The 18887-nt window shown below is 31.2% G+C and overlaps 1 protein-coding gene across 2 annotated transcripts in view; it reads right to left on the bottom strand.

The window, feature by feature from the left end:
* LOC139501288 (threonylcarbamoyladenosine tRNA methylthiotransferase-like) overlaps positions 1-18887 on the bottom strand; it is a 32164-nt gene that overhangs the window by 12051 nt on the left and 1226 nt on the right. For both annotated transcript variants that reach the window (XR_011658512.1, XM_071290327.1), the window contains exons 2-13: positions 14684-14857; positions 14370-14471; positions 13623-13786; positions 13211-13277; positions 11353-11473; positions 10522-10625; positions 7584-7750; positions 7052-7197; positions 6366-6426; positions 5579-5698; positions 4173-4235; positions 3171-3254 (exon numbers count right to left, since the gene is read on the bottom strand). Coding sequence is in view for 1 of the 2 variants with exons in the window: in XM_071290327.1 (XP_071146428.1) it covers positions 3171-3254; positions 4173-4235; positions 5579-5698; positions 6366-6426; positions 7052-7197; positions 7584-7750; positions 10522-10625; positions 11353-11473; positions 13211-13277; positions 13623-13786; positions 14370-14471; positions 14684-14855 (1371 nt within the window). In the remaining variant the exon portion in view is untranslated. The remainder of the gene's footprint in view (positions 1-3170; positions 3255-4172; positions 4236-5578; positions 5699-6365; positions 6427-7051; positions 7198-7583; positions 7751-10521; positions 10626-11352; positions 11474-13210; positions 13278-13622; positions 13787-14369; positions 14472-14683; positions 14858-18887) is intronic.

The raw sequence follows: 18887 nt of genomic DNA, 5'->3' as shown, positions 1-18887 counted from the left end.
TTTAACAAAGATTCAGTTTCTGTTAAAATTTGAGGTACCTGATGAAAAAATAAATAAATACAAGCATATTTCATCAGAAAAGTACTTCTTCAAAATTGTATGTTTACTATGATTGCAATCAAAATGGTTTTTGAAGACTTCCTCTATTCCATGACGCAATAGAGAATTTATTTAGAGGACTATCTCACTTATCACACATAGCTGAGCAGGTGATAGAGCAGATTTTTTTCATATAAGTATTACTTGTATATAGATTAGATATAAGAAGATGTGACATGAGTGCCAACATGACAACTCTCTATCCAAACCACAATTTGTAAAGAAATATGTACATTTTCCATTTATGAATTTGATTTTGAATAAAAAAGCATATTCACCTGGATAAAAGTGATATTTACCATGCTGTACATCACACCGTTGACAATGTTTTTTCTGAGCGGTAATAATCTGCTCTAACACCCATTCAGCTATGTGTTATTTAATTTATTATACTGAATGTCCCATCATTATTGCCATTTAAACTTAAATTAAAAGTTATGATCTATGAAGTTGTTTACAAAACAACAACAAAGTTACAGTTGTACAAAAATAACAAAAGTGAAGCAAGTAGTATTTTTCTTATTTTAAAGTGACAATCAATGAAAAAATGCAAACTTTAGCTTTGTCTCAAGTATCATAGAAGAAAATGCAATGCATTGTCTTTCAAATAATTGATTTTTGATTGGTTCATGCAAGAGGGTGACATTAAAAACCAGGTGCTACGCAGGGCACAGCTTTATACGACCACAGAAGTCGAACCCTGAACAGTTGGGGCAAGTATGGACACAACATTCAAACTTGATACAGCTCTGAATTTGGATTGCCATCAAATCAGTGTTCTCCCAAGGCCCTTAAAGGACCGCAGGCCCGCAATGTATAATTTTTTGACCGTGGTTCTATCATCTTACCGTGATGTATAATTCTTATCTGTGGTGCTAAAATTTTCAGGTGAAATTTGACCAGTTCAAACCCAGATTGTTTACACCACATGATTAATTTACCAGGTTCAATCCACCATTTTCTACATATGAAAATGCCTGTACCAAGTCAGGAATATGACAGTTGTTATCCATTCGTTTGATGTGTTTGAACTTTTGATTTTGCTATTTGATTGGGGACTTTCCTTTTTAAATTTTCCTTGGAGTTCAGTATTTTTGTGATTTTACTTTTTACCCGATGAGGTTTACCTTGTTGATTGGATGTAAACGATGATACTAACACTTGTAACATGATTGTTTTGTGTCTTAATTAAGATTTTATAATTTTATGATCACAAATAACTACACACTCAGCTAGATATGGCACAAAATGTGCACCTGAATATAGGTATCTTGTTTTGTTACCCCCATTGAAGCAATGGTTACATTGGTTACATTGGTTACACATATGGACCTTAAGTAAATGATATGCAATAGTGGCTTTATCTGTTGCAAACTGTACATGTATGGCTGTGCATGGGGAATCCATTAAAAATTTGTAACAAGCCCGGGGAAGTCGGGTTACAATGTTACATGCATGGAGAAATAGGATACAATGGTTACATACATGGGAAAGTCAGGTTACGATGGTTACATGCATGGAGAATTTGGTTACAATGGTTACATGCATGGAGAAATAAATGGTTACATGTATGGGAAAATCAGGTTACAATGGTTACATGCATGGAGAATCAGGTTACAATGGTTACATGCATGGAGAATCAGGTTACAATGGTTACATGCATGGAGAATCAGGTTACAATGGTTACATGTATGGGAAAATCAGGTTAAAATGGTTACATGCATGGAGAATCAGGTTACAATGGTTACATGCATGGATAATTTTGTTACAATAGTTACAGGCATGGGGAAGTCAGGTAACAATGGTTACATACATGGGAAAGTCAGGTTACAATGGTTACATGCATGGAGAAATAGGTTACACTGGTTACATGTATGGGAAAATCAGGTTACAATGATTACATGTATGGGAAAATCAAGTAACTATATTTACATACATGGAGAACTTTGTTGTTGACATTGAATATGGTTACTTATTAGGGATTTCTTTTTAAATGAATCATGACAAACAAACATTAAGGTTTTAGTGCAGCATTTAGGTTGTACAACAAGAACACAAGAAAGGTTATATTTACATGAAATTTATATTTATGGCAAAATGTTCAAAAGTTTATAATTTTTTTTTGGTAAGAAGTTAAGATAGAAACTGGTTCAAATAATAAAACAATATAAGTTCTTGTAAATTTTTATTTTTAAGACAGGAATCCTTTTATATAACATCAATTTTCTATCTTGAAACTAGACAGTTTTTTTAATTGAACTCTTATATTTATGATATTTTATTTTAATTGATCATAGATTTTATAAAAGATTAAATAACTATACTTATTTCATAGTAATGAATCATGTTTTATTTATTTTAAAAAGATATTCAAGCATACAAATTGTTTATTGATTTACTTCTCTTTTACCAATAATTTTCTGACAATGTCTACACATAACACAGTTCCTCAGTATTAAAACAAAACAAAAGACATAAAACAACAGTAACTAGAAATAAAGGTAAGCGAAGCAACGCGACACCACACATTATACAATTATTTTACCAAAAGCATGTGTTACCCTGGTGCTATCCAAAAATCCTGGGGAGAACACTGATTTTTGACATAATATGAGTTTCTGACACAAAACAAATGTCAAGATCTTACAAATCTATTGCACATCATTGTGCAATTAAAGATTTCTTCTTTTAACTTTTCAAAAATTTAGAATTTAAGAAATTTGAAAAAAAAAAAAATTGAAAACAACTACCACCCCCACTTTTTTTTGCAATTAGTCCAACACCTGACATTTCTTTATATATAATATAAAAGTTGTGTAAGGGAGGTAAATCCGAACATACCCAACATTGTATGTTAAATGTTTTAGAATTACCTCCCTTACACTGCTTTTAAATTGTCTTAATTGTCCATTGACCAGAAATACCTAGTTTTCCCCCTTTTTTGCACCTACTTCCGAAACATTTTGAGCCATAACCCCCCAAAGTCAATACTAACCATCCATATAATAATTGTCTCCCTAGTATGAACCAATCAAAATCTGGCATTTTAACATAAAGTATAATATACTTACTTGATCATAACATTCATTGTGACCAACATAGTATTGTCTGTCCTTTGAAACTTCTGTTACTAATACATTCTGTACCTCACCTAGCTACAATGAAAAATAACATGAATTTGAGTCAAAGGAGCTATAAGTATATGCAAAAAGACCATGTAAAACTACTTTAATCACCTAAGAAAGGAGTAAGTTGGTTACGAAAATAAAGTTCAATGTTACAAGACCAAAAATCTTTTAAATCGACTTAAAGACATGCAAGAAAGTTAAATAGAACTATTATTGTCAAAGTTTTATTCTAACATGTTGATTATTACATCCAAAAAAGGTAAAAATAAGCAATTTTGGTAAAATTTGACAAAATCAGCTGGATTTCAACCAAATTTAGGACCAGGAAACATAGAGCGCAGGTGTCGACAAACTAAATATTCAAACATTATTTTAAAAGCTCTTTGTTGTAAACGTATGCGCTCTATGTTTCCTCACCAATAATCTATGGAAATTTAACCCATTTTCATAGCCTTTTTTCGAGGAAAATCAATACGAGTACAACTTGTGACGTCATAAAAAAACAAAGGAATGTAAATTTTCAACAAAATGTCTTATTTTATATCTAGGCACTGTATTAGTTATAATTTATTAAGACATTGGTCAATAAATCCCAATTTGAAATTTACGCTCCAAAAGGGGGTCATTTCAGGACCTTACCAAACCTACTCCTTTGACTATAAATTGTTAAAATATTAGCAAATTCATAAAGGTAGATATTGCAAACAAAAGCAAAACAACCCAAAGTAAGAAAGGCCTCATAGACAAGGTTGAACTAAAATAAATGTAGTGTTATTTAACTTATATGACTAAAATACTGCCAAGTTTTTTTTACTTGTAACATTTAACATTATTTGAAGTTTTGATATTCATTTGTTCACTAACACTAATAATATCTTTTATGATAGATAACCATATCTGTAACCACACTATAATACATCATACCTTGTTATATATCATATATACCTTGTGGTCATAAGGAGTATAAGACTGAAATAATTCAGAAACAGCTTTAGTTCTTTTCTTCACCTGCAATAAAAAATTCCAATTAACACATACATCTATGGTATTTTTTTGTCTAAGCAAACCACAGCATTTACTGTAAATTCATAATTATTGCAATGTTATTATTATTGCAAAAAATGCAACCGGGTAATAATCACAATAATTTTTAACTCACATTTTCAAATTTTTAACTGAATTACAGGGGTCACCACACTTCAAAACTATAGGGAGAAGTCACTTCTCCCTGGCAGCAAAACAGGGAGAAGTGAAGACCCAACAGGGAGACTTCAGGGAGAAGTGAAGGCCCAACAGGGAGACTTCAGGGAAAATCAACAGATTGCGTTTATACTTTTTATAAACAAAATCTTCAAAGAATCTATCCTTTTTGTCTGTTTGTTACTATTTGAATCATTTTTGCATGACAATTGCTAAGGAAGTACATTTTGTAAGTTCTTGTCTTGCCATGCTTGTAGTCTGAAATACTTTTTTATTTACATGTGTACCTATGAAAATTGTCAAAAAATATCCTGACATAAGGACCATAAGTTAATGGCATAAGAGCTATATTTATTCTGGTAGGTCTGGATGAATTGAAGATTTGACATGGATCAAATTATGCTGCATTTCAAAGATTTTAAAATTAAACCAAGTCTAAGAACCTTTTAAAACAAAAATAATTATCAATTTAGAAAAGTTAAAATACGGTTTCACTGTCTTTCATAGCTAAGATCATGAATCAAAAACGTATTTGTTATTAAAATAATATTTAATAAGAAATCAGAGAGAAAACTGTTTGACGTGTGTTGAAAACGTAAAGTGAAACTGTTATAAATTTCAAATCGTGTACATGTAATCGCACATGTTAATTCAATTAAACAGGATTTTTATCAATATCACAAAAATTAAAATCGCATTTTAGTCAAAATTGACAAAATCGCAATAATTTCTGTATTTACAGTATAACATAGAAAGTTTCACTTCAATGCTGGATTTAAGATGATAGGCAAACACAAAAGGAGCATATTATTACCGAACATTCCATCATTACCGAACTGAACAAAGAAATAACACGACGGGTGCCGTATACGGTGCAGGAAATGCTTACCCTTCTGGAGCACCTGATTTCACTCCCGGTTTTTAGTGGAGTTTGTGTTGTTTCTTAATTATTATTTATAACTGTTGATGTAAATGTCCTTGGGTTTTGTGAGTCTTTGTTTACTCCTTGGTTTTGATTGTTATTGTCTTATCAATCAGATGACCTGTATATCACAAGCTTATTATATTTTCTCTTACCTTATGAAGAATTTTATGTAGTAAGATGGCTTAAATTAAAGCTCATTTATTTACCATAAAGACACTTAACTTACCTGTTGTGCAGGTATACGAGGCATTTTAGCTGCTGGGGTGCCAGGTCTAGGGAAGTACTGATTAATAAATAAACTGGGAAATTTGTATTCATCAACTAAATCCATTGTTTCTTCAAAATCCTGTAGACAAACAATTAAAGAAAAATATGTAAATTTACTACAATGTATCAAACTGTTTATTGGTAAAAGTATCGGAGAAATATGTTACAAAATTTCAAAATCAAAGTATCCCCTAAAAGAATGTAGGTATCTGACAGATTCAAGTTCTCCCACATAATTGTCATTTCTTTCAAGCTGCTGACAAAAAATGAAATCATACCATTTTGTAGATGATTGTGATGAGAAAAAAGTGAGGAAAATATTTATCAGATGAACAAACTGAAGGACAATGTCATTTCAAAATGGCTGCCTCTAGGAGTGAGGTATGAACAGAATGATGTTGATAATATTACAATACACAATAACATGCTGTGTCATGAGCACATGATAGGCATGTCACTTTTAAAAAAAATAAAGTTAAATAACTCCTCAATGTCGTATCAGAAATTTATAAAAAACAAAAGTTTCATGAAAATTGGTTAAAGCATTTTTGAGTTATTGTTCGACATGTTGACAATGTACTGGCAGATAACAATACCATAATACTTCCAGAAAACAAGAATTAACTGACAGATGGATGGACAACAGTATACCATAATATATCTGTAAACGGACATATAAAAATTAATTACAAATATTGGATAAAGCTGAAAAGATGGGTCTAAATAAGTATATAAAGTTTCAATACCTTCTCTGTTTCTGTGGGAAAACCACATATGAGATCTGTTGCTATAGTAATCTCAGGTACCCTGAAAAAGGATGTATAAGAGTAATCAAAATGATTTGCAGCAGTACAAATTGACATTATAGATTATTTTTAAGAACTTTTCATCTTCAATTTTTGAGATGTATGTTTTCAAGCAGTCAAAATATTCAAGTAACAGTAATTTAAGTTAATTTGAATACAGAAGTGTCTGACAATCTGAATTGTCCATCTGATTCTATGAAAAGCACAAAAAAGTGTTGTACATATAGACAGACTAATTTTAACTCCTTTTAAAATCAACATATGAAAATTTCTTGTGATAGATAGATACTTTATTCTCTAAAACCTGAATACAAGTTTACAGAGAAAGATACAATATAAACACAGGTACAATAGTTAAGGTAAACAAAAACAGGTACATATTTTATAAGTACAAAATTATGATGGCATACATGTTTAGTACTTTAGTAACATGCATAATAAAAGGTTGAACTCAATAGAAAGGAAAAAAGATCAGTAAAATGCTTTTGTGATTACATTTACATATGCACATCTACATATTTATTATGTCCTTATTATCCACAAAGTTTCATAAAATAAAGCTCTGAAAATATAACAGCAGCTTATCTCTTATTGTAAACAAGTTATTTTCAATGCATAATGCATACCTCTGTTTAAGAAAATCAACAACATGTCTAAAGTCTGCTTGGCTGTATTCACGTTTCATGTCCATCAGAACACTATCAGATGCAGACTGGACAGGAACATGAAGAAATTTATACACTCGTGGATGATTTAAAATCTTTGCCATTTCCTGAAAACAAAATTATCACAATATCTTAGTCAGATATTCTTCAAAATTATTTGAAGGAACATCATGTATGCAGTTCAACAAAAAAAATAAGGAAGCAATATCAATTTGAATACAAGGCTATGAAGGATAAAATAATATTTAATTTTCTACATTATTAAATTAGAATTGATTTTCCAAGTCACTGGGATTTGTCAAACAATCAATGTTTTATATGCAGACATTCTTAATACACTTGAAGTGCTGTGATTGTTTAATACCTTCTTAGAACTAAAGTATTTTTCAGAAACCATGCAAACTAGTAAAAAAAGATTGATAACATTGAAGCAACAGTTACAACTTCTATGAACATGTTCAGGTGACAAAGAGAATAAAAAGTAAAATCTAACCTCTAAGTGTTCTAAGATGTATGGAGGATTTGTCATACCAAGCCTCATCCTGGCACCTTCAGGTATTACCTCTACTAGTTTCCATAGTAACTGAGGTAATGTTACATTGATATCATGACCATATGCTCCAAGATCTTCTGATGTCAACCAGATCTCTACCACACCCTCTATGAAATACATTATTCAAATATTACCTGATATATCGTCAAAATCTTTGCTCAGCATGTGAAATAAATGATGCCAATAAGTGGATGTGAGCTAATGTTTAAACTTATATGACATATTTTGGATTATCTCATCACTCTGTGTTTACTTATCTTTGGCGTATTTATCCATTTGTCTACATGTAGTTGAAAGACAATATTTTCCTTCTTTCACATACACAATAACCAACCAGGTGCTCCGCAGGGCACAGCTTTATACGACCGCAGAGGTCGAACCCTGAACAGTTGGGGCAAGTATGGACAAAACATTCAAGCGTGATACAGCTCTGAATTTGGATTGTGATCAAATTTTTGACATTACATGGGTTTTTTTTACACAAAACAAATGTCAAGATTTTACAAATCAATTAAAGATTTCTTCTTCAAACTTTTTAAATCTAAAATTAAATAGTTGACACAGCATAGGTTTCTGACACAGAATGAATGTGGTCTAATGAACTTAAAAGTTTTTTTTTGCCTTTTAGCAATTCACTATGCTGTTGAATATTAATCCTCTCAAAAAAATGTTTGAAGAAATTTTCTTTTTATTTATGAAATCTGAAATGAGAAAAATTTAACCCCCCCTTTTTTTTCACATCCCCGTTTCCCTTTTTCCAAAACTGATATCAATTCAAATTTCTAATGGAGTTTGCAACAATAACTACTCTTTTAAATACATCATAAAATATTAAAATGTAAAATAAAGTGCTTGTTATCACTGAATGGTAAAGATTGGTTGGTAGTAAAAGTGAATATACATTGTTTATTGTATAAAACAATAAAAAAAACTTCATCAGCAACATTTTATATTGGCAAATTTCCAATGCAGTTATTTACATAAAGTTACTGGCAAATATAAAAATAAAAAATGACATCAGAGTCATGTCTGGCAAATGTCCAACATACATTATCTAAAAACATTTTAGATAAGATAAGGAAAAAAAGCTTCAGCAGCAACATTTTATATTGGCAAATTTCCAATGAAGTTATTTACATAAAGTTATTGGCAAATAAAAATAGAAAATGACATCATAGTCATGTCTGGCAAATTTCCAACATATATTATCAACTACTATTCTATACACAGAAAGATAACTCCAATTGAAAATTAATTGCTATTGCACAATATTGTGCAATTAGATATTTCTTGCTATTGTGCAATTGAAAATTTCTTGCTATTGCACAATACTTGATATGGAATCCTGATTTGGACCAACTTGAAAACTGGGCTCATAATCAAAAATCAAAGTACATGTTTAGATAAAGCATATCAAATAAGCCCAAGAATTTAATTTTTGTTAAAATCAAACTTAGTTTAATTTTGGACCCTTTGGACCTTAATGTAGACCAATTTGAAAACTGGACCAAAAATTAAGAATCTACATACACAGTTAGATTTAGCATATCAAAGAACCCATTTATTCAATTTTTGATGAAATCAAACAAAGTTTAATTTTGGACCCCCATTTGGACCAACTTGAAAACTAGGCCAATAATTAAAAATCTAAGTACATTTTTAAATTCAGCATATCAAAGAACCCCAAGGATTCAATTTTTGTAAAAATCAAACTAAGTTTAATTTTGGACCCTTTGGACCTTAATGTAGACCAATTTGAAAACGGGACCAAAAATTAAGAATCTACATACATAGTTAGATTCGGCATATCAAAGAACCCCAATTATTCAATTTTTGATTAAATCACACAAAGTTCAATTTTGGACCCTTTGGGCCCCTTATTCCTAAACTGTTAAGACCAAAACTCCCAAAATCAAACCCAACCTTCCTTTTATGGTCATAGACCTTGTGTTTAAATTTCATAGATTTCTATTTAATTATACTAAAGTTATGGTGCAAAAACCAAAAATAATGCTTATTTGGGCCCCTTTTTGGCCCCTAATTCATAAACTGTTATGACCTTAACTCCAAAAATCAATCCCAACCTTCCTTTTGTGGTCATAAACCTTGTGTTAAAATTTAATTGATTTCTATTTACTTATACTGAAGTTATTGTGCGAAAACCAAGAAAATGCTTATTTGGGCCCTTTTTTGGCCCTTAATTCCTAAACTGTTGGAACCAAAACTCCCAAAATCAATCCCAACCTTCCTTTTGTGGTCATAAACCTTGTGTCAAAATTTCATAGATTTCTATTCACTTAAACTAAAGTTATAGTGTGAAAACCAAGAAAATGCTTATTTGGGCCCTTTTTTGCCCCTAATTCCTAAAATGTTGGGACCAAAACTCCCAAAATCAATCCCAACCTTCCTTTTGTGGTCATAAACCTTGTGTTAAAATTTCATTGATTTCTATTCACTTTTACTAAAGTTAGAGTGCGAAAAGTATTCGGACGACGACGATGACGACGACGCCAACGTGATAGCAATATACGACCAAAAAATTAAAATTTTTGCGGTCGTATAAAAATGTTACATATATCTTAATATGATAATACTGTGGATTCATTATTATTCGTTGGATACCAATTTTCGTGGATTTCGTGGGCACAGTCAAACCACGAAATTAGGTATTCAACGAATGATAATTTTTCCATAGGTTTGTATGCAGACTTCAGCAAAACCACGAAATTAAATATCCACGAATATGCAAGTTTGTCTTAATCCACGAAAATTTGTACCCACGAAAATAAATGAATCCACAGTACCTTAGTACATGTAAAGAATTGAAAGGACATCTGTCATCTGAAGTGTATCTGAAGTACTGTAATATATTAAATACCTTCAAATGACTGTTTAGCTCTATTAACAATGTCCTCTATAGGATAGCTGCCTAACTCTCCTCTTGCATGCTTAGTTTTACAATATGTACACTGATTCAGACACCTACAAAATATTAAATTTTTAACTTTAGTATAAGATACCTATGTTCAGAGAGAAATTCAGAGAATGTAAGTTAAGTGCAGATTTATCCATGAGCTACAGGTGCAAATAAAATTATATTATCAACAAATTATAAAAGCTTTGCACAAAAGCAATTGACAGATATAGCCCCATCATATTGGCAAAGTCTTTATTATAAGGTCTGTAAAGAGTTAATAGATTTTAAAATTAAAAGAAATTACAAATTATACATTTATTCACATACCAGTAATGACAAACTGATAAATTTTGACAATAAAAGGAATCTCAACCTAAAAACAAACATATACACATTTCTTTTATACACAAAGAAACTGCATTAAATGTTCTATGTACTTGGTTCTTGACAGTCTTGTAAATGTTTATGGCTCCAGAAGTACATGTAAATTATTTTTGTTGTTATTATTTTGTTGGATGTCAAAAACAAAAATGTCTTTTCAAGTTGTATCTTTTACTATTAATTGAAAATTTAAGTTACATAAATATGATTACACATATAGCATTAAATAACATAGTATATTTAACAAATAATAAGCATATACAGCATTTATATAGATATACCGAAGTTTGTCTCTTAAGTATTTCAGACCATGAGGTTAATCATCTAGATACATAGAGAATACATGTTTGAAAATGACAACACATCCTGTTAATCAACTTTCCTTCATTACAGTGGGGATGCACTACTCACCCTGTGTTTATGGCAATTATTTCTATAAGAGGATTCTTTCTAACTTTAGGTAAACTCAATGAAGCACCTCCTGTCTTCTTTCCTTCTGCCTTCTTTTGTCCAAACAACCTGACTGAGTGTCCTGTAGAAATAATAACATTATTATTCAAATAATTATCATTGAAATCAAAAGACATAAAAAGATAAAAAATACTGTTTTGCAATACAATCTTCTTTACCATGAAAACAAATGGCAAGTTATTGCTAAAATATATTTCTTTTATAATGAAAAAGAAATAAAGGGCTGCGCTTTAGCGCATGATACGCCCGTTGCTCTTTTAACTTGTCTTTTATGCTTTAAATGTATTGTCCCAAAATTGGAAAATCCCCCCCTTTTTTAAGCATAAAAATTCATAACACGGAAATGTAAAATCTGAAATTTATAAAAGTTGAAAGGGAGCTTACATCAATAGATATAAACAATTCACCAAAGTTTCATGGACATTGGTGAAAGCCTTTTTGAGTTATTGTCCGAAGTGTTAAAAATCCCCCTTTTTTTATGAATAAAGCCCCATAAATCCAAAACTTAAAATCTGAAATTAATAAAAATTGAAAGGGAGCTTACATCAATAGATATAAACAATTCACCAAAGTTTCATGGACATTGGTGAAAGCCTTTTTGAGTTATTGTCCGAAGTGTTAAAAATCCCCCTTTTTTTATGAATAAAGCCCCATAAATCCAAAACTTAAAAACTGAAATTAAAAAAAAAACGAAAGGGAGCTTACATCAATTGATATAAACAATTCACCAAAGTTTCATGGACATTGGTGAAAGCCTTTTTGAGTTATTGTCCGAAGTGTTAAAAATCCCCCTTTTTTTATGAATAAAGCCCCATAAATCCAAAACTTAAAATCTGAAATTAATAAAAATTGAAAGGGAGCTTACATCAATAGATATAAACAATTCACCAAAGTTTCATGGACATTGGTGAAAGCCTTTTTGAGTTATTGTCCGAAGTGTTAAAAATCCCCCTTTTTTTATGAATAAAGCCCCATAAATCCAAAACTTAAAAACTGAAATTAAAAAAAAAACGAAAGGGAGCTTACATCAATAGATATAAACAATTCACCAAAGTTTCATGGACATTGGTGAAAGCCTTTTTGAGTTATTGTCCGAAGTGTTGAAAATCCCCCCTTTTTTATGAATAAAGCCCCATAAATCCAAAACTTAAAATCTGAAATTAAAAAAAACCAAAAGGGAGCTTACGTCAATAGATATAAACAATTCACCAAAGTTTCATGGACATTGGTGAAAGCCTTTTTGAGTTTTTGTCCGAAGTGTTGAAAATCCCCCCTTTTTTATGAATAAAGCCCCATAAATCCAAAACTTAAAATCTGAAATTAAAAAAAAACGAAAGGGAGCTTACGTCAATAGATATAAACAATTCGCCAAAGTTTCATGGACATTGGTGAAAGCCTTTTTGAGTTTTTGTCCGAAGTGTTGAAAATTCCCCCTTTTTTTATGAATAAAGCCCCATAAATCCAAAACTTAAAATCTGAAATTAAAAAAAAACGAAAGGGAGCTTACGTCAATAGATATAAACAATTCACCAAAGTTTCTTGGAAATTGGTGAAAGTGTTTTTGAGTTATTGTCCGAAGTGTGGACGACGGACGGACAGACAGACGGACGGACAGACGGACAACGGTATACCATAATACGTCCCGTCCCGGGCGTATAAAAATGGATTGATTGGAAATTTTATTTTCTATTAAAAAAAAATTGAACAAGAGTATATTTGACATTTGATTACAGAAATTTTATTTAATATTTATCTATCAAAAATGATTATGAACCTATATTTTCAATGTTTTTTGTACCTTTAAGAGTTTCTTCCACAACATCAACAACTCTGTCTATCTGCTGTACTCCTATCACACTAATGCCCTGTAAATTATGCAATCAAGGAATAAACATTTCAATACTGTAAATTCAGAAATTATTGCAATTTTGTCATTTTGGACCAAAATGCGATTTTATTTTTGTGATATTGTGAAAAATCCACGTTGATTCGTATACAAAATTTCAAAATGTGAGTTTATATTATTGCGATTATAACCCTGTTGCAATTTCACAATAATAAAAACATCGCAATAAATTCTGAATTTACAGTATATTAATTTTTTTTTTGGTTAACAGACAATTGCTATCATATACCCATTTGAACTACTACACAAAGGTTTCGTTTTACAAATATCACCAGTATGAATTACATGATTTTAAAGTACCTACCTGTAAATAATCTGACCTTGGTTGCCCTTGTGGAACACAACCAGCAACAACTAAGTATTTAGATAGTTCTCTTGCTTTTGTGATTTCATTTCTAAAATGATCTTCTGCTGGGTTTTTAACAGTACAACTGTTTAATAACCATAAATCTGCATCTTCTTTCAGATCTATCAGATAACAAAAACACATGGGTCAAAAACTAAACTAGCACATTTTAAGGCATATTAGAAAGGGCCAAGCCATATAACATGTTTAATCCAGCCAAATACTGTATGTATGTGGCTGTCTCTAGTCTCTGTCATTTGTTGATGTGTTACATATTTGTTTTTCATTCATTTTGTACATAAATTGGGCAGTTAGTTGTCTTGTTCAAATTGTTTTATATTTGTAATTTTGGGGCCTTTTATAGCAGACTACGCAGTATCGATATGGGCTTTGCTCATTGCTGAATGCTGTAAGGTGACCTATAGTTGTTAATTTCTGTGTCATTTTGGTCTCTTATGGAGAGTTGTCTCATTGGAAATCATACCACATTTTCTTTTTTATACATATTGTTCAACTAAATAAGATAAAATTTGTTGAAGGAAATTTATAAACTGTTTGTCAACAATGCTTTTTTGAATTTTATAGTTTTTTCTTGAATAAAAATACAATTCACTCTTAAGGCTTAGTGTGGCTAGAGACATATTTCTACTTAAATGCAATAACCCATCTTAGATGAGCAATAATACAATGTATTTACATGTATACCTGTTATTTTGTATCCACATGCAGCTAACTGTCCTGCCATATATTCACTGTCAGAATTATTATGTGAACATCCCCAAGTTTTTACATATATCCTTTGAGTGCCTGAAATATAATATTTAGGATCCAGATATTTTGTGTATTACCATTATAAACTTCCAGTTTTTCTATTGTAAATACTGAGATTGCCATATACATTGTACCAGTATTAGTTGAGTTTCAAAATATTTTTTTTGCATTTTTTAAAAGTATCTAGATATGAGTTTCTATCAGACAATACTAAAACCATCACATGTAAAGATTCTAAAGTAAATGACCTGGGATAAAACTGTCTGCTTGTAAGTCTTTTGTCCTGTCCATTTTAGTGAGTCGTTTTGCCCTTGGAACAACATGCTTATGTCCTGTGTTATGTCTTATATCATCAGCTGATGTTCCCTTGGCAACAATATCTTCTATATCATCTACTGTATTATCACAGGCAGCAGGCATAACTGTAAAACAGAAACCCAGAACATTAAAGAATGTTTGTGAGCACAATCACATATCCCACACACCCACATTGTCATTGGGCAAACAAAATATCAATTGATTCCAGTGTTCAAAAACTTTTAGCTCCTATTAAAGTCAACTTATCAAAAACATACAGTTATTTGGTTTAACATTGCTATTTCATTGTTATATTCTCCTTTTACTATTTCATTACAACTTTATCAAACTAACAGTATAACCCGTGCCAAAGTGGGGCCTCTGTTTGGCTGTGCAGAATGTAAAAGTAGGCAGCAAAGTGATATAGTGATGCTCAAAACTCAAAATTTAATCAAAGAGCAGATTGCTCTGAGGGATACGATTGCCATTGTTTTCATTGACACATGTATACATGTAGCTGGATAATATTATTTTCAAGACTAATTCAACTGCACATGTAAAATGTAATTTACGTAATCTGAATAGTTACAAAATAGCCAATCTCGGTTAAAAGTGTATGAACAGAACAATATACTTAGGCCTATTGTGTTTTATTTTTGTACTATAAATTCCAAGTTTACTTTCCACAGCAGTCACTGAGACTCAGAGTAAGAGAAGTATTTCATTTCGTATCTTATCACCTATTTTCCTACGTTAATTCTAAGAGGAACCCCAGTCAATCAAGGGGTGCGTCTAAATTGGCGGAATCTCGAGTATATGATTTAAAATTATGCAACAACAATAACCCTCAATAGCAGACATACATAGAAATGATCCCATGAGTTATAAATTAATCAATCGAGTGGGGAATCCAAAGCAACCATTTAACATAGTACCCCTTGAAGTCAAGAAAACTATACGCATGCGCATAATTACCTAAACAAACTCTGTAGTAAGAACGTATATTAAACCTAAATGTTTCTCTATTTTTTTTATGGAAGTACAATATCAAATATCAGTTTAATAACGGCGACATATAAGTAAAACTCCACTTTAGTTCTTATATGACAGAAATAGATTTATCGGAATCCAGAGAACTCTCGAATTTTTATCACAACTGAGGAATTCCCTCTGACGTGTTTCTTAATTTATAAAAACACTAAATATAAATACTGCTTGATTCTGATTTTCCTTGTTGTTAAAAATAAGCATATAAGTCAAGGGAAATATCAAACATGAAGATTATGAAAAGAACATTATAGGAAAGTTGTTTAAGTTCAATCCCTTTGTTTGTTTTTACCTTTTAAACCAAGACAATGATAAGAATCTGAGATGGTCCTTAATGTTTAGAATAAAACAGTTGACGTGAGGGCATTGTCCTGAGCCACTGGTATAAGTCTACAGATTGCTTGAAAGCAATCGTATCCCAAAAAAACCCCTGAATACCTGTTTATAATTTCAAAACCTTTAGAAGAAAACTAGAGGCTCTAAAGAGCCTATGTCGCTCACCTTGGTCTATGATCTACTTTATATCAAAAAGGAAAAGAAAGTTGTTATATCAATTAAAATTCAATTAAAAAACTACTCTGTTAGGCCTAAAATAAAATATTGTTTGTTTCCCCAATCCAGACCAACCCTGCAAAAACGGTGCTACTCATAAAATTTTGTTGTCACAGCTAAGTCAAATATTATTTTATTCATTTCCAATTTTTCATGTTTGACGGATCGACAGTTATTGTTACAGCTTTTTGGAAAAAATAAAAATATTTACCTACCTACCTACCCACACCTGACTTGGCAGGGTCGGGATTGGGGAAACAAACAATATATTAATTTAGGCCTAATCATGTTCATGAAATTAAGTATTTCTCATTAAAAAGATATATAAATTTAACAGTTAAGTTTGGACATAATATATAATTATATAAGTGTAATACATTTGTAGTTCCAGAGTTGAACGACTTTAACTTAAAACATTGAAACAATGCATACACATGAAATTATATACATTAGTCAAGAAGATCTTACCAAAAGTATGTTAATGCATACTGTGGAATGCGTAATTTTTCTGTTTGGGATCAATTTTTGTCTGTCAGCTGTGCCATTCATGCGTCAGTAGTCGTCATTGTAAGAATCCGGGTTTTCAGTCATAGCGAGTCTGTTTCCAATGAAACTCATACTCTGATCCGTAGTGGTACAATACCCCAATAAATTAAATGTCAGACGAAGAAAAATTTACAAAAAAAAACGATGTTTGACACACCGTATGGAAAAGGAATATGACATTTTTAATACAATAACAAGTTTACTTCAGTCAAACTTTATCAAGTTCTAATGAATTAACAACTTATTTTGCCGAAAGTGAGAATGATTTTAAGTACGTTCCTTGAATAAGAAGTACATGAAGAGTTAAAAAATTATTTTTATCAATTAACATTAGTCATGCCACCAGCTTAAAAATCAATGCTTTAAACTCTTTATGCCTTGAATTTCTTTACTTTTAAATAAAAAAAATGCTATATCATCGACTTAGTAAAAATTGAATATTGCGGATGACGAAAGCAACGGAAAACAAGTATCGTAAACAACAGGGCGACTTGTTTTTGCTTTTGGGGGTCAGGCAAAGCAAAATGAAGGACGGGAAAGCTACTTCTTTACCATTGTGGCCTAAGCCCTGATAAAGTGCAAAAACAATTAACGGTAGGACAGTATTGTTTTTCTTTAAATATTTTTAATGCCGCAAATTACAAAACGTCATTTTGGGTGAACACTACTGGTTATTTTTAAAAAATTCAACAAAAAACATAGCGCCAATTTTACATGAAGGCGACTATAACGCTTGAAGTTTTCAGACATTCTGGAGTTTTAAAGTGGATATGTTTTGGCAAATAGCAATTACTTGACACTTTCAAGTGGTTATGAAATTGGTCACTTTTAGGCGATATCAACTTTTTTAAGATACATTTAGGCAAAATAAATGTATTTAGACTTTTGGTATTTAGCTGAATTTTGCCTTAGAATAACCTTCTGACGTCAAGCAACAATCCCTTTAAATTGTGACGTGAAATGTTTTGAATTGTGATGTCAAAGTTTACCGGAACCTGTTTGATTTTTACGTAATAGCGGACAAACTTGTTTACAAGTATAAATACGTCTATAGACATGTTTGTGAGAAACGAACACGGTTTGGGGGATGTACATGTTTGGGAACAGAGCTCCAGATAAGAATTCCCAAATTGGGGTTTTTACCCCTCCATTTTTTTTTTAATTGAGTGAAATAGTTTTTCAATTGCATTATTACATTTTTTTTTTGTAATTCCAAGTCACCCCTCAAGCAAATATCAAATTGAGGTTTTCACCACCAAGCTTCTTAATGTATTGGGTTTTTTCATTTACACAATATTGAATGTGTGTGTTCACTCATCAACTAAAATGAAATATATACATATGTACTATATATACTCTTGAACTAAAAATAAACAATGTTTTTGTATAATTTTATTAACATAAATCTGGATTTACAAGGGTTTTAGTTTTAGTTTTGATGAATTCTAACCCTGTTATTGTTAAGTCACGCAAACCATCCTGGACGCGCCATTGCACGACCCTGTGTGTTCAAGGGACGCTTCCTGACAACACTAGCTGAGTCTTGTTATTATCATAATCCTCTCAAAAGGAAACTAAAACATGCTTCTATTTAATGTTTTTACCGGAAATTTACTTTTGTTTTAATTCATTGCTAAGTGGTTTGTTAAATCCTGAGAAGTACGGAAAGAATTATGACGACATGGCTTACGCTAATTGGATAAAGACAGAGAAGATAGAAATGTTTCCTCACCACAAGTACCTTTTAGCATTGGAACATTTCAACAGGGACCCTTTCAACAATCTATTTTTTGAACGAAAGGACATTTCCTGATTTTTAATATTACAAAAATAGATCTATGCGACGACTATGGAATAGATAAGGGTAAATAACCAACACTATAGCGACAAAAAGCATGAAGAACTTATGGTTTTAACAAATTATTGGGTTTTTCTTTGCATGAATTGGGGTTTTAGAACTCTGCAATGGGCAATTGCATTGGGTTTTCAATTATTTTTATCGTGTGATCA

This window comes from Mytilus edulis, chromosome 1 (assembly GCF_963676685.1).
Source record: "Mytilus edulis chromosome 1, xbMytEdul2.2, whole genome shotgun sequence".
In the NCBI taxonomy this organism is placed as follows: Eukaryota; Metazoa; Mollusca; class Bivalvia; order Mytilida; family Mytilidae; genus Mytilus; species Mytilus edulis.
Note: the sequence above shows the minus strand (reverse complement) of the source record. Positions and strands in the feature narration are given on the sequence as shown.